Genomic DNA, 15524 nt, shown 5'->3' with positions numbered 1-15524 from the left:
ATGATTGCCCATTGACCTAAAGTTCCTTGTGCCATAACCCTTTGAGCTGAAGTTTTTTGCTTTTGTAGCTTATATGGTTCAATGTAATTCTGCTTGAACATCCTAAGTGTTGGTTAAAGAGTTAGAAATAGGTTAGAACTTTATTCTGTCAGGTACCAGGTAACCTAAGCCTGTTTATTGTTGAGTTCTTCATTCTTCTTTAGGACATGTCTTACATTGTGCAGGACCTTATTCATTTGTTGGCTTTAATCCACAGGATGGCTCCAAAGGAAGTGGCACCACCCTCCTCACCACCGCCACAACCACCAGCACCAACAGCAGCAGCTTCTCCAAACTCCACAAACCTTCCAAGGACCATAAAGACAAGCCCCCAAAAGACTTGAAAGAACCCAAAAGTGCCTTCAGAGACTCTAGCTGGGAAACCAGCAAAGCCCCCAAAGAACCTTCCAGGAAACCCAAAGAGAACCAGCCACTTAGAGATATCAATCCTAAGATGGGCTTCAAGGAACCCAAGTCTTTGTCCAAGGAGCATCGGACTGAGGGGATCACCCACGGGTCAGGGCTGAACAAGCGTCTGTCCGCGCCTGATGGCGACGATCATGCGGCCAAAAAACGTAAAAAGGGATTTGTAGATTCATCGGGGAAGCAGCTGTTGGGTTCAGATGCTCAACATTCAGATAATAAACTGTTGAAGGATAGATCGCAAATTCGAACAAATAAATTACGACCAGATGGTGAAGAGACTGAGCGCAGGAAGGTTTCAAAACTTCCTCCATTCCAGCAACTGGTGGATCCCAATGACTCTGATATGGAGGACCAGTCCACCAAATCAGATGTAAGTAGAGCATCGTCTTTTACTTGTTGGAGGTTTTAAGAGAATGAGTGTTGTTGGTCTGTCTGAAGAGTAAAGTGATTTGATTGATGAAGTAGCTATACGAAGGAAACCCATGTTTCGTTTTGTTTTTGTATTATCGTGGAGGAAACAGCTGAGTCCACCATGTCGGACTGGGTTGTTTTCAGGCCACTTTACTGGGAAAAAAGTTGAAGGGGGATCAGGAGAGGAAAGGTGTCCAGTTCTTCAAGGAACTTTCAGGGTGGAGTATTTGTTGGTGGTCAGTTCTTATTCTGTATTGAAGGGCTGTAAAGTCAAATGACCTGCAGGGAGAGAATCTTCTTTAGTGGTGGTCTGGTGGACTCCAGGGGGCTAGGCAGGGAAATTGCAAGAAGGGGTGGGCACCAATAAACCTGGTGGGAGTTCAGTTGCATGCGTCTGGGTGGCCAAACAAGAAGTGAACACAACAAGATACACTTAAGAGATGCAGTTTTGTTATCTTATTGACAACAGATTTTTATCAATTTTAAATATGTTTGTATTGTGAAATTATTGATTATAGACATAAAAATGTGCTGACCCCCTGGCTTCAGCTCAAGAGCAGGATTGGAAAACTTCATGTCTACATTGGTGCTTTTCATGAATAGGCTGACATTTAACTGGGTTGCCTGGTCCCATACATTTGTTGGAGAACCTCCCCATAAAGAATGGCTGCTTTAAAGCCAAGTAGTAGACAAGAAAGATTTATGGTTTTACAACACCTGAGGAGAAAGGGGAGACGTGGCAGTCAATAGCACAGAGTTCCCCTTTAATCCTTTTAACTTTTCAAAGAAGAAAAAGGCTGCACGTTCGTAAAAGAAAGGTCTAAATCCCCATGCTTCCAGCACTTTTCTTTTATGCAACAGTGTTTTCATTTCTATTCTCTGAGCTTCTTTAAAGCGCAAGTCTTTGTGTATCTTTTGACAGGGGCAGCATATTTAGGCAGGGGAGTTATTACTTAGCACTAGCAGAACCTGTGTTTTTGTCTGTGCTGTATGTAAATGCCTTTTAAGTTTTCCCACACAGGGACTGGGGGCTGTAAAGGGGATGTGGGGTGACAAATGCCAGGTGTTTTATTCTCCTCAGGCAAGCAACCCCGGTGGCCGAGCGCCGGACCGAAGGAGCGCGCCGCTCTCATTTCTCATGTGACCACTTGTTTGATCTCAGTGTTTTCCTCTGAGAGCTGGGGCCAGAAACAGCAGAGAGGAGGAAATGTGGAGTAGGTGATGACATGAAGGGAAAGCAGGCTGCTGCGTGTTAGCATGGAAACCTTGTTTTTAGCAGAGGAGTCACCTGTACAAGTTTGATCACAGAGGCCTGTAGTTTAGATGGGTTGAAGTATTTTCATGAGTCTTGTGTGACACAAAAGGGATTTTTTTTTAATACTGTCAATAGTACAGCTAAAGGTTGGTTATAAAGCAAAGTGAGTTTAAGATTTAGCAATCGGTTTGTGAAATAACTTGAATGGTTCTATCCAGTAAAAAGTTTTCTTTTTTATTTTATATTCTTTGGGCAGTAACGACAAAAACCCACCTGACACAGTCGGTCTGAGTGAAGTAGATGACATTTTTCAGAAAAATATTACAACTTTAAATGCTCCACCATGTGTCGCCATGTTACTGCAGCAAGAGTGAAAAAGATCAGAAGTTTAAAGTGCGTTTGTGTTGCCATCCACAACATTTCAGTGTAAATGGCTTTGTTTGAATTGAGTGTCAAACTGAAAAGCTTCTTCATTCGCATTAAAATAGTTTTGTTTGGACAGCCCCTGCTGAATTAGACAGGAGAAACCAAATAGTCTTGGTCAGCAGTCTTGTTTGCTGGCATTTCTTTTGGGCCATCCCAACTGTGCCAGGAGAAGAGGCTAGATTGATGCCAGTAAACTGCAGCTAAAGACTATTTATTGTCTTTGAAGAGGGCTGCTTTGGTGGCTTTGAGTAAAGCAAGACAAAAGCCCTAAAAAGGAGTGCTGGTAAGATTTATGGCACTCTGAAGAAGCTGTCCCATAAACCAACAGACCAGCTGTGAGTTGTTTGTTGGCAGGAGGTGACGTCCATTGAAGTCCTTCTGCCTTTTGTCCTCCCTTGTCCTCTTTTTCTCTCATGTTTCTTCTGTCGCTCGTTTCTCCCCAAATTGTTTTTTCAGGAAGCTCTGGTTTGCAGCAGCATACTCCTTCATGAATTTGGGTTTGCATAACAAGAAGTGCATTTTGTGTCAGTCCTCTCAAACAGACACATTGACACTGATCTGATTCTCCAGTCCAGAGGTGGAGGAGGTCGGGGCTAAAAGCATAAAAACAATGAGCAGGAGAAATGTGACAAAGTCCAAAATTGAAAACTTATTGCTTAAGAAAAAGTGTGAATGGTCAGGGGTTAGGGTTACTGTAATATATGAATATTATATATTATATTATATATAACTGGGACATTATTTGTCAGTTGTTCAAATTTGTATGAGGTTGATATATTGTGCTGTTGGATGCTGGTGGGTTTATGTACCAGAATAGTTCCATGAGGGATGGGTCTTACAAAACACAGTTTATTCATCCGTTCATTCATTCATTCTTATGAAAAGCTAACTGCTGTAGTTTGGCAGCATGTCACGGAGAACAATGAAATCAAAGTGTGATTTACTATTATTATTTTACTACCACCACTACTGGATAAATGTCATTGTTCTGGAGAGAGTGCTGTGCTGTTACTGATGTTGTGTCACGAGCAGTGGAGAAAACCCTCTACACTCCATCATTAACCACAACACTGTGGATCGAGTCATTTTCTTCACCCAGCCAGAACTGACTGGAGGTTTTGTAAACTGGCTGAATGTCTGTTGATTGCTCAGCTCATTAGTTAGTGTTTTAGTTTGGTTTAGATTTGTGTCTGGGTGATGGTGTGGTTAATATTCATACTTTACTTCACCTTCATCTGAAGGGATAGTTATTAAAGCTCCATACAGTCTAAAGATAGATGTCCATGTGTTGTTTGATTATAGATCAGGTCTAGGTTCTATATTAATACTGTGAAAGTATCAAAGCTTCAGTCCACAGAGAAATGCACACAGCCTGTATTCAGAAACTGAGCCTTAAAACCAGCCGTCAGGACTTCTGGAACTTTGTGTTGTCACAACAAATGTCAGCCACGCTCCAAACCCCACCCACGCAGGATTTGGTTTCTCTGAGTGTTTACCTGAAATCTTATATTTTTATTGGATCACTCAGAAAACAGTCAGCCAATCAGAACAGCCTCCTCTCTTCCTGAGAGAGGAGATATAAAACTACATTGAGATGGTTTTTGGTTCTTAAAATCACAAATATATCTTCTTATGCATCAAATTTGGCCCTTTACCTTTAATACATCCAAAATGTGCCCAAATACTTTTTACTAAAGGAACATAACTCCATTGAACTCTGTCAGGGTGCTGCAGTCTGCCTCATTCGGTTCTGCCAACATGATTTTAGCAGAAAGCAAATTCAGAAAATACAAGTTGACAGAAAATCCTGCACTTGATTAGTTGTTGACCTTCCCCTGATTCCAGAGCTTTTGGATTTGAACTACCCAACAGAAACACAATCTGTAATAAACCCTGTCTTGTTATACCAAACCACAATGCTTAAAGCTTGGAGTCGAGGCAGTGAGTTACATTCAATTTCAAGGCTCTTCAGATCAGTGAACAAATCAGGGGCCAGATAAGCACATCTTACTATTAAGATGTGTCCATCTAATTTGCAGCCAAGCACCGTCTTCCCCTGAGCACTGTTACCGCATCCTCTTTGCAATTTATTAGGTATCCACACATTTAAAAACTTTTTTTGAAGAGGACAGGCAGTGTCAAATGACTTGGTATCAAAGTGATTAGAACTGGCCAGTTTAGAGCAGGCTACGCAGCTGCTGACTTCATATTCAATTCGTCCCATACTGTGAAAAAAGATTTCCACATGTTTTTTGATTATAAAGCAGGTTGAGGTGCAAAATAAATACTGTGAAAGTATAAAAAATCCACAGAGAAACATTTACCCTTGTTCAGAGAGAGAGAGAGAATGCATTTAGCCTAGTCTTTTAAAGCTCCATATTTCTCAATGTAGTTTTACATGTCCTCTTTCAAGCTTCTCTCTGGAGCTCTAGTAACAACAGGTCGGTGAGCCAATCAGAAGAGGGGAGGCTCTGAGACTTTTTTCTGAGTGATCCAATAAAGATATAGCAGATTTCAGGTAAACACTCAGAGAAACCAAATCCTGCAAGTGTTGGATGGTAGGTCCAGGTGGGCGGGGGCTTGGGGTGTGGCTGAAGTGACTGCTTTGTTGTGACATCACAAAGTTACAGAAGTGCTGACAGCTGGTTTTAAGGCTCAGCTTCTGAATACAGGCTGTGAGCATTTCTCTGTGGACTGAGGCTTTGATTCTTTCACAGTATTAATATAGAAGCTAGAGCTGCTTTATAATCAAACAACACATGGACAGAGACCTTTAGACTATGTGGACCTTTAATAGTTAATAGTTGATGTTTTATTATGAACATATAGTTGAATTGTCCATTAAAGAAAGGTTACAAAATGTTTGTGTAACTTGCATTTGCATCTCTAATGTTGATGCCTAAAATGCATTTACTTGTCATTTATTTGCATCATCAACAATTCGGGGCTTTAGAGCCAGTGTGTTCAGAGGACAGCCTGTCTGCCTCTGCAAGTTAAGCAGCATTTCTCATGGGCCTGTAAAAAACATTGCTTTGTACTCAGGAAGAGTTGGTCCCATCAGATTTCTTAAAGGAGGAAGCTAAATTATGATGAAGTCTGATGGCTTCCTCAACTGTCTCTAAATGGAATGAACTAAATGTGGTGGAGGTTTTACTTCTCTCTGACCTCCAGCAATACAGCACAGTGGCCTCCAAATGTCTGAGAGGAAGTCTCATATCATTTTTTTTTTTTTATTGGGCACAATTCTCTTCTTGATGAGACCATGTGCCTTATTTGGATACGTTCACCTTGCACCAAAAGCTTTGTTAAGCTCTTCTTCCAGCTCTTGTTCACCAGCAGGCAGCGGCTCAGCAGTGAACACACACACTGGCAGAAACACAAATGTGAGGAATGTGGTAAAAAAGAATCGGCTGAGCACCTGGAGCTCTGCCCGTTCTCAGACGTGAGCTCACCTGGGATCAGTGCAGAGAACGAACATGGCTGACAAGCTGGTGGTGTCCCTGAGAGTGTCTGTTTAACTATGAAGCTCAGTCTGGTGCATTCAGACTTTGCTGGTTACTGTAAAGTGGGTGGAGGAGCTAGTTCAGGAAGTGTTTGCATTCATACTGTATTTTCCCATTTCCTCAACCCTTGTGCATCCTGTTAAAACATTAAACTGAACTCCTTTGAGAACAAAAATGTCTGCATCTAAAAACTGCCAATAAAAATATTATATATTCATATTATTTTCCACTTTCACATAATTGCTTGTTTAACCAACATCAGCGTTGATCATAACAACCAAAAACTCATTCATTTTCAGGATATTAACCCTTTAAGTTCCAGTTCATTGAATTAATTTTCATTTACTAAATGCTAAGAAGATTTTTTTTGTTGATTATCATGAGAAATGACGCCATGAGAACCACTTGCTCTTGGCTTATATTGACATGCAATCACATACACTTGCATGTAGGCACAGAAGTACACACTACAAATATGCACAGACCTTCATTACACACACACACACCCTAAAAAGCTCACTATAACTCATATACAGAAATGTACTGCACCTATGAAGTATAATGAATAATGTTCAATTGAGTTTGAAGGCCAGCGCATGCACGTGTATGTATGTGTGAGTGGGTGAAAGTGTATACGACACACACGCATACACACGCACAAATTGGCCGATACAGACATACACTCCACATTGGTATCCATATAACACACCCAGATATATTTATTCCAGTTATGTACAGTGCTCCATAACAGAGCAGCAGTGCCCCTTGTGGACACCAGGAAAATGACAGCTATTTACTTCATAGGACAAATCTGACTTCATCTGGTACAATGGTTAAAAACTCCAATTTTCTAGCCAAGACTTCAGAATAAAAGCCTAATCAAATAGAATGATTGATTTTATGCTGTAATGGCAGAGGGATCAAAGATTGCAGTTTAAATGGGTTTTGAACAACGTTTTTGTCCTCTCAGTGCTGAGTGTTGATCTGAGCTTGAAATTCCAAAATCAAAAATGAAAAGGACAAAAATGTCCTTGAAGATATACAAAAGTTAAACAATACTCTCCATGTCACGTAATCTAGAAACACAGGAAGCTCCTGGGTAATGTACCAGTCAGGTTTATGCTGTGCACCCCAGTTTGATTATTTCATGTTTGAAATCTAATGAATGATTTTCTACAATACCCATGAGCCGTGGCTGCTGTTGCCATGGAGAGGCCAGTCGGAGGCACAAGTCAGTGTGGTAATGAATTGAACGAAACATGGCACCACAATTGAATTAATCCAAAACTAACCCAGATTCCAGAAGTAAATTCATTAAAGATACAGACTGTGACATTTAGTGTTTGTCCGCCTTTAGTGGCGCACATCAGAGTTTTAATCTGTAATTGGATGTTTTTTCTGCCAGAATGCACCTTGAAAGTCGTAGTTAACTTCATTTTAATGTCCGCACCTCTGTACCTTTTGACCTTTTGATGAATAAATACAAATCTTGGTGGGACAGCCTTCAGATATCGCGGTCCATTTGTCTGGAATAATTTACAGAGCAGACTGAAACTTGACATGCATTCAAAAATTTGATCAGAAGTCTTACTGACATAAGGTGTAACTGTTTTACATTATATCTTTTCTTTAAAAAAAAAAAAACTTTAAACTCTGCTATTAATATTTTTCTTTATTTGATTTTATTTGATTTTCTGTACTTAGGTCTCACTTGTAAATGAGATAAATAATCTGACAGGAACGAGAGATTCTCTAATGCAGCTGCTCCTAAAAAGAAAGAAATTCAGAGGAGATGAAATTGGTCCAATGTCAACTTTTCAAATATCTGCACAAAACACTGGATTGTGGTGAGTGTGTGTCATGTGTATCATATTCTCACCTGTTGTTTTCTCTTCTTCCTCCAGTCTGAACAGCCCAGTCCAGCCAGTTCCAGCTCCAGCTCAGGCTTCGTGCCCACACACCACAAACGACAAGGTTAGTGTCTGGAACACACTCAACTTACAGCGGATCTCATCTTTATTGTGTATTTCAGTCAGAAATTATCTGTATACTTATCAGGTGTGGCTCATATGAAGCATCAGAACATAATGGAGCTTTATTATGTTTTTATAACCTTTCTATAAGACGGGCAGGAAATACAAGATTTTACAAGAGCAAAAGTCTGACCTGAACAAAAAGCCTGAAGTCTTTTTCTCTTCTTGTTTGTTCTGGTAACATTTTACTGAGCTGTTTTAATACTGAGGTGTTATGAATAAGTTTTAATGGGGTCACTGATAGGGAGTTTTTAAGAGTTTAATCATACAATTTTGAAAATGTTGCCAGAGTAAATTCGCATCATAATGAAATCGAGTTTTAATTCTATGGGAACAAAACTAAATGTCCATTATATTGTGAGATTAAGTTGTAATTTTACATTAAAAATCATTATTAAATGAAGTTTTAATTTTATGTGAAAAGAGAGAAAAGAAAAACATTTTGAGAAACTTTTTTTATGAGCAACAGATGCAACATTTCACAAAGCAAGTTATAATATTTTTTAGATGTTTGTTGTTTTACTGCTTGAAAGTGAAAACAAAGGCAAACAGTGATATTATGATCCTGACAGGAAGTTGTATGAGAGCTAGATATTACAGAACAACAGAAAACCATCTGACTTTGACTTGAACTTTTTTTCTACTTCCAAATATGTCCTTTTGATAAACAGCCATATGTTTAAAGCATGTTGGACTGTTGCACTTTGATGTGGCTGCAGCCCACAGACCTGAGCAGTGAATGTTTTTCACTGCTGTTAGAAATTATGTCCAAAACTGTGGAAAAGAAAAAGAAAGCTCTTTGGAAATGGACTGAAGTAGTCCAACAGGATCAGGTGAGTCCCATGTGGGACTTGTTGTTGCATCTGTGGAGCTTCTCTTCCTGAGAGTGACCTCTGTGTGTTTGTAATCTTCTCTGGGTGCAGTGGTGGACTTCATCATCAGGAAGAGGGTGGCTCTTCCTGCCACCACCCACACAGGTAATGCTCCCCTGAGACCTGTGAGGCCCCCACAGCCTGGTCACATGTGCATGGATAACATTTTGATGCTTGCCTGTTTGCATGAATATTCATGCATCTCCTTACAGTAATGTCAGCAGGGTCTGGTGCCCCATCACTGTTGACACGTGAACATATTTATTCTTGCTTTCATTGTCCAAAAGCTATTAAAACACACCAGGGAGCCACACTGTTGTGTTGGGTGACATGTTTCTACACCATGAACACACACACTGTAGTTTATCTTAACTCAATTCCACATATATCAAAAATTCAACTAGAGCAACAAATGTGGATTAATCTGCTGCTGAAAGGAATTTCTTCAAATTTTATACAAGCATTCACTTGGACCTAAAGACCAACTCATTAGAGTTTGGTAGTCAAAGGTCAGGGTCACTGTGACCTCACAAGACATGTTGAACTTGAGACCTCACTGCACCGTGTGCCAGAACTCCATCAGTACCCTTATAGTAATAATAGTCTTTATTGAAATTCACTCGACAATATTTATACTCATTTCAATTTAGTGAAGAATTGCACTTTTATTTTATGTTCCTTTGAAGTCAGCACTATATATATATATATATATATATATATATATATATATATATATATATATTACATGAGTCTGTAACATGGAGCTGGACTGTTTGTCGGAGGCAATGATTCTAGTTTGTCAAAAACTACTGACCATATGTTTTAAGAAGCGACTGAACCTTTTTAAAAAATGAAACTATATATTCATGAGCTGTTTTTAAGATTTCCACCTTCAGTATGAACCAATGGGTTCTGGGCTGAGTCACTGACAGGGTGGAGAAGTCAGAACATACTGAGAAATGAACTAACACTGTTCTGTTCTTTTCATGATACATACATATGTGTGTGTGTGTGTGTGTGTATATATATATATATATGAAATAATGACATAATGACAGCTTTTAAAAGTGAAGTGGGGATAAAACCAGCAGCAGTTCATCACCTCCAGTTTCCTGCACGCACAAGCTGCACCGCACCGTCCCTCCATCAACCCCCCCATACAGCATGATCTGCTTCTTTATGCATGTTTTCACCAGTGTTTTATTTGAAATAATAATAATAAAAACTTTATTCCAGTGTGGTCTGTTGTGCTCTGTGTCACACACAGTTCTGGGCCCGCTGCAGTCAGTGATGCAGGATCTGCACTCAGACGACAATGACGAGGATTCAGAGGACGATGATGACAACGACATGGACTCTGACATGGAGCGACTCGCACACACACACCTCACACACCACCAACGCAGGTCAGAAAACAGTCACAATCAGTTCACTAACTGACCTCTTCATAGAGGTGGGCAATGTAAAGAATTTGTATTGCAATTTGTTCCATTTGGGATGTTGTGAATGACAATATCACGAACATCAAGTATAAATTGTCACATAATTGTTTTAAGACACCGGCATTAAGTTCTCTTTGGCGTTTGGCTCCTCTCACTCTCTCCCTCTCACAGACACACTCCACCGCCCATCCAGAAAACCCTCTGCATGTGTGTCATAGGCGAGGAGGTGTGTGTGTTTGTATCTGGAGCAGAGGGAACTAGAGAGAGTGAAAAAAGTGAAGCTCCAAAGCGAGTTTATCCGTGTTTAGAGGCAGTAACTGAAGTCAGACGAATTGGTTCAGAAACAACACACAAAAATATTTAGATATTTTTGTTTATATTATTTAGACATGAAACCTAGTGAAAGGTCTCAGTTATATGTAATGTTGCTGATCATGTAAATATGACTATCAACAGAGGTTCCCACATTTCCCTTGAGTATTTAAAGTTGCACCAATCAATATTTCTGTACTGGCAGTGGATGAAATGAGTGTGTAATATGTGTAATGCATATGAAGTGTGTGTGTTTTGATGTACTGAACCATGTGTTTTTTTGGTTATCCACCCAGGGTCAGTTTGAGTGATGGCAGTGAGAGTGACAGCTCCTCGCCCTCGACCCCCTCCCACAACGAGGCCCCGCCCTTATTAAAGACTACTAATAACCAGGTAAGGTGGTATTACATCATGTACCATAAGGTGTTTGACTGTGTGTACAGGTACGTGACCCTGTTTCCTCTGCCCCCTGTCAGATACTGGAGGTGAAGAGTCCCACCAAGCAGAGCAAACAGGACAAGAACAAGAACATAGACTGTGACAAGGTACACAGACCTTCTTTTTTTCTATTTCAGAATTAAAGATTAGGAAATATTATCAGGAAGAAATGATTCAGACATAGTAATAGATAGATGTGTTTTTTAATGCAAGTTAAACGGCTTCATCCTGAATCATCAGTCCGACTCACAGCACGGCTCTAACACTGTGAACGACTCTAAAATACTTGACCATGACTCGAGTTTGAAGCTTGTTGCGTAAACGTTTTAGCGTCTCACACCCACTGACTCATCAGTATAAACTCATGCTGCATATCAAACTTTATTTTCAACTCTAGTGGAGACTCCACAGCTTCCAGTGTGAGCAGGTATGTCTGAATTTAGGTGAAATAAAACCATCTAGAATATCTGTATTTGATTGAAAGGTGCAGCCATAAGAAACATGTTGTCATGGGTGTGAATACTGGATCACATCATGTGATCTCAGTGAAGAGCTAGGACAAGATGAAACACAAAATATATGTGACACTGTCAAACAAAATAAAATGGTTTGGGGGAGACTGCAGAGAGAGTTTGATTCCAGCATGTCATCATCTCCCAGCAGGTTCTGTCTTTCTCCACTTTCACATCTAATAAACTTCACAATAAATAAGCACATAAAAATAAACAACTGGCTGTCCAGAAAAGAAAAGAAATCCTCTGAAATAAACCACATTGTCTGTAGTCAAATGACAAAGCTAAAACATTTGTGCTGATACTCACAGGTGTAAAAAGTCCTCTACTCCTTTACTTGAGTCAAAGTATAGATCCTCCTGGTCAAATATGACTCCAATACCAGTGAAAGTTGTTCCGTCACGTTTACTGGAGTTAAAGTACTGGACTGCTTGATTTTAATGTTTGTATTGTTACACATTTACAGAACCTAATGACTCTGAATCAACCTACTGACTGACTGTCTGACTGACTGACTGACTGTAGAACCTGGAAAATAAAAAGACTGTAAGATATGATACGAAGACTGTAGACATGGACATAAAAACACAACTGAATCAACATAAGGAGCCTTTGTTGTTTTTATATTTCTATTTCTAGTCAGTGATGAAGTCTGGTCGTGGTAAACACAGCAAACATTTCAAACTAAATGAATCTTTCTTTATTTATAAACCTTCAAACACAGACTTCAGATCAGTGAAGAATCTTCTGCCTCATCTTTATCTAACGTCTCGATTGTTACGACACTGACAGGTTCGAACATGACATGACTTCAAAGTAAAGGTACTTCATAGAGACGTAGTGGAGTCAAAAGTACAATATTTGTCTTTAAGTGTAGTGGAGTAAAAGTCAGAACTTTACAAAAAAATAATACTCATTAAAGTACAGATACTGAAAAATATACTTAAGTACAGTGCTCACGTCAATTTACTTTTTTACTGTCCACCTCCGCTGACAACTGACTGCTTTGTTCAGATAGTGTAAGAAGATGTGGTCTAATTCTTTGGTTTAGCATTGATGTATGATGTGCTGCGTTTTGACCTGAATCCTTTGTTGGTAGTTTTTTGGTGTCCGTAACACCGGGTGTCAAAAACTGTGCGATGCGGGACTCGAACCGGGGCCGACTGCAGCGTGGACTGTGGCCTCTACACATGGGGCGCCTGCTTAGACCACTACGCCACACGACGCCCCATTGCCTTAGTCTTTGATCAGAAAGTTCCACATTTTAAATTAAAATTTTGCCCATTTTAGACAATTATAAAATGTTGTTGTTTAGACAACAGTTAACACTTCAGAACCTCTTTAGTCCAGTGAAAAGAAGAGTTTTGTGGAACAACCTCCCCACTGTGTATTAGGGTTACGGCCAGGGGGTCACATCTGGATTAGACGCATGTTCATCATCTTGTGTCTAACAGCTGGTTTCAGCTAACCCCTCGCTGCTGTGTGTTTCCAGGCATACCTGGATGAGCTGGTGGAGCTGCACAAAAGACTGATGACACTAAGAGAAGGCCACATACTGCAACAGGTGAGCTGCTGCTGTCAACAGATGTCAAGTCACTTACCTTTGTGATGAGCTCTCTCAGCCCTCTCTCCACAGCTGCACCCTGTATCGTTTTATTGCTGGTTTGTTTGTTTGGTATTTCTTTAAACCAATCGCAATCATCTTCAGCGGCGCCGAATGCAGTGATGGTGCAGAGGGAAACTTGTTTTAGTGGAACATTTGCAGGTGGTGAGACGGTGTCATTAAAATTCTCAAATAAAACATTTGGTCAGAACTCACCAGTTTCAGCCACAGCTCAGAGGTTGTTGGGAATTTCAGGTTAATACCCACAGCCTACACCCGGTGAGTCGGACTGCACCCTCTCCCACAGTTCACTTCACACGCTCAACAACCGTAGGCACAGACACGTGGGCGTGAGGATATTTAAACATTACTGGGCTGCCAGGTGATCAGTGAACACTGTGACGTGTTAATGGCAGTCGTGGTCATTTCAGTGAATTCACGTGTGTCCTGGACCACAGTCGTTTGTGGAAGCTACTGGTGGTTGAAGCTGATCTCTGCGTACAGCTGCTGGTTCTGGTTCCATCTTTAACCTTATTGTTAATATGAGCTGAAGACATTTCTCGTGTGTCATAGTACAGTAGAACTGAATGACTCTTTGGTCTCTGTCTGCTCAGCAGGGTGGATGGAGGGGGCCGGACTTTCCCCACTGTTTGTTTGACTCTTTTGCCTGTTTCCCAGAATGCTTCATCTACATGTTAAAAGTTTTGTGCATGAACTCGCTAAAACAGAGCATTCCTTGAACACGCTCATGTTTTATCCGTTTGCAACTAATGAACGTGAACATGAGAGTCTGACACACATAAGGTGGCAGTAATGCACCAGAAATCTGTTTGACAAAAACATCAGAAGAATAAGACCTGTGGGGTTTTTTTATGGCGCCACCCGAGGATTTATGGAGCCCAGCATTCATATTCAGACCTGCAAATGTCTGGTCACTTCCACCTTCCTCCAGTGTCTGTCTGCTCAGCCGAAGACCAAACACCACTCAGTATCACCAAGAGCTGCAGGGATGACGTATCTTTTGTAGACCAACTCTGTAGTTAGCATCACCCTCCACAAAAAATGGTCCAAATCACCTACTTCTCAGCAACATTTTCCAGCTCCTCCTGGGGGATCCCGAGGTGTTGTGGTTCTACCCCGAGGCCTCCTGCCAGTAGAGCAGCTGCTCTGCTCCAAGCTCCCTGTGGATATCATAGCTCCTCACCCTATCTCTAAGGAGGAAACTCATTTCAGATGCTTGTATCTGAAATCTCATTCTTTCGCTCCATACCCAAAGCTCCTGACCAGATGTGAGGCGCCAAACGAACGAAAGAACATATAAGATGCAGTGTGATGCAAGTACAACTTATTACACTTAATGTACTTCAAACACCTAAACATTGTAGTTTCATTAGAAATCCCTTGATGTAATATGACTTTGTCCATGTTACATCAGTAACTGATGGTAATTAAGTGGAAGCTGTTTTCCTTCAGTAAATATAATGTGTAGACTCAGTCAAATTACATTGCCAATAAAAAAACATTTCCCACAGTTTTCACTGATGTCATCAGAGTATCAGGACATGGTGATATTGTTGCATTGGATTAAAGGAGGAGCTGTAATCTGCGGCTTCATCTGGAAGCAATGAATTATTTGGTTGACCTCCCTCCACTTTAGAGATTGCATGTTTCTTGCTCATATTCTCGAGGCCTATCATGTGACGGCATTAATGGATCTTCCAAGCGGCGGCTGCCAATTCCTGCCTCGCTCCCCTAACAAGACGTCTGGCTCCAAGGAAAACACGAAATCCCATCCAGAGCGGCGTCGCTCATGCACACGGCTTTAACTCCACAGTAATCAAGCTAATCTAGCAGTTCACCAACTGGCTCTATTTCCTGTTACAAGAGATGGAAATGATTAAGTATCAGCCTCTGTGCTCACTGGTGGGGACCGCATATTGGATCACACAGAGAAGTGTAATGCAGATGGCATGTCTGTAGACAGTGGGACTACAGGAGTTTTGTAGCTGTTTCCAGTCGAGGCGAATCCTGAACAGTCATGAAACTGAGAATGAGTGTGAAGTGACGCCTGAGCATCTGACTTAGATCTACCCTGTAATTAACGTGGGCTGCAATTCCTTCTACAGACGCTCTGTAGTGTGAACTGGATCAGGTTGACCCCCCTTTTCCAAACTGACTACTTAACCTGCACTGTGTTCACAGTGAGCCAGCTGATTCTGAAAACACAGTTGGTATTTAATGGCCAAGACTTC

The 15524-nt window shown here is 40.8% G+C and overlaps 1 protein-coding gene across 3 annotated transcripts in view; it reads left to right on the top strand.

Moving 5' to 3' along the window:
* mllt3 (MLLT3 super elongation complex subunit) overlaps positions 1–15524 on the top strand; it is a 58395-nt gene that overhangs the window by 39185 nt on the left and 3686 nt on the right. For 2 of the 3 annotated variants that reach the window (XM_056369690.1, XM_056369688.1), the window contains exons 7-13: positions 257–835; positions 7965–8034; positions 9017–9070; positions 10233–10371; positions 11016–11112; positions 11196–11264; positions 13162–13233. In XM_056369690.1, coding sequence (XP_056225665.1) covers positions 257–835; positions 7965–8034; positions 9017–9070; positions 10233–10371; positions 11016–11112; positions 11196–11264; positions 13162–13233 — 1080 coding nt within the window. The remainder of the gene's footprint in view (positions 1–256; positions 836–7964; positions 8035–9016; positions 9071–10232; positions 10372–11015; positions 11113–11195; positions 11265–13161; positions 13234–15524) is intronic. The other variant, XM_056369689.1, reaches the window with a different exon arrangement.

The sequence above is a fragment of the Seriola aureovittata genome, chromosome 23 (genome assembly GCF_021018895.1).
Source record: "Seriola aureovittata isolate HTS-2021-v1 ecotype China chromosome 23, ASM2101889v1, whole genome shotgun sequence".
Taxonomy (NCBI): Eukaryota; Metazoa; Chordata; class Actinopteri; order Carangiformes; family Carangidae; genus Seriola; species Seriola aureovittata.
Note: the sequence above shows the minus strand (reverse complement) of the source record. Positions and strands in the feature narration are given on the sequence as shown.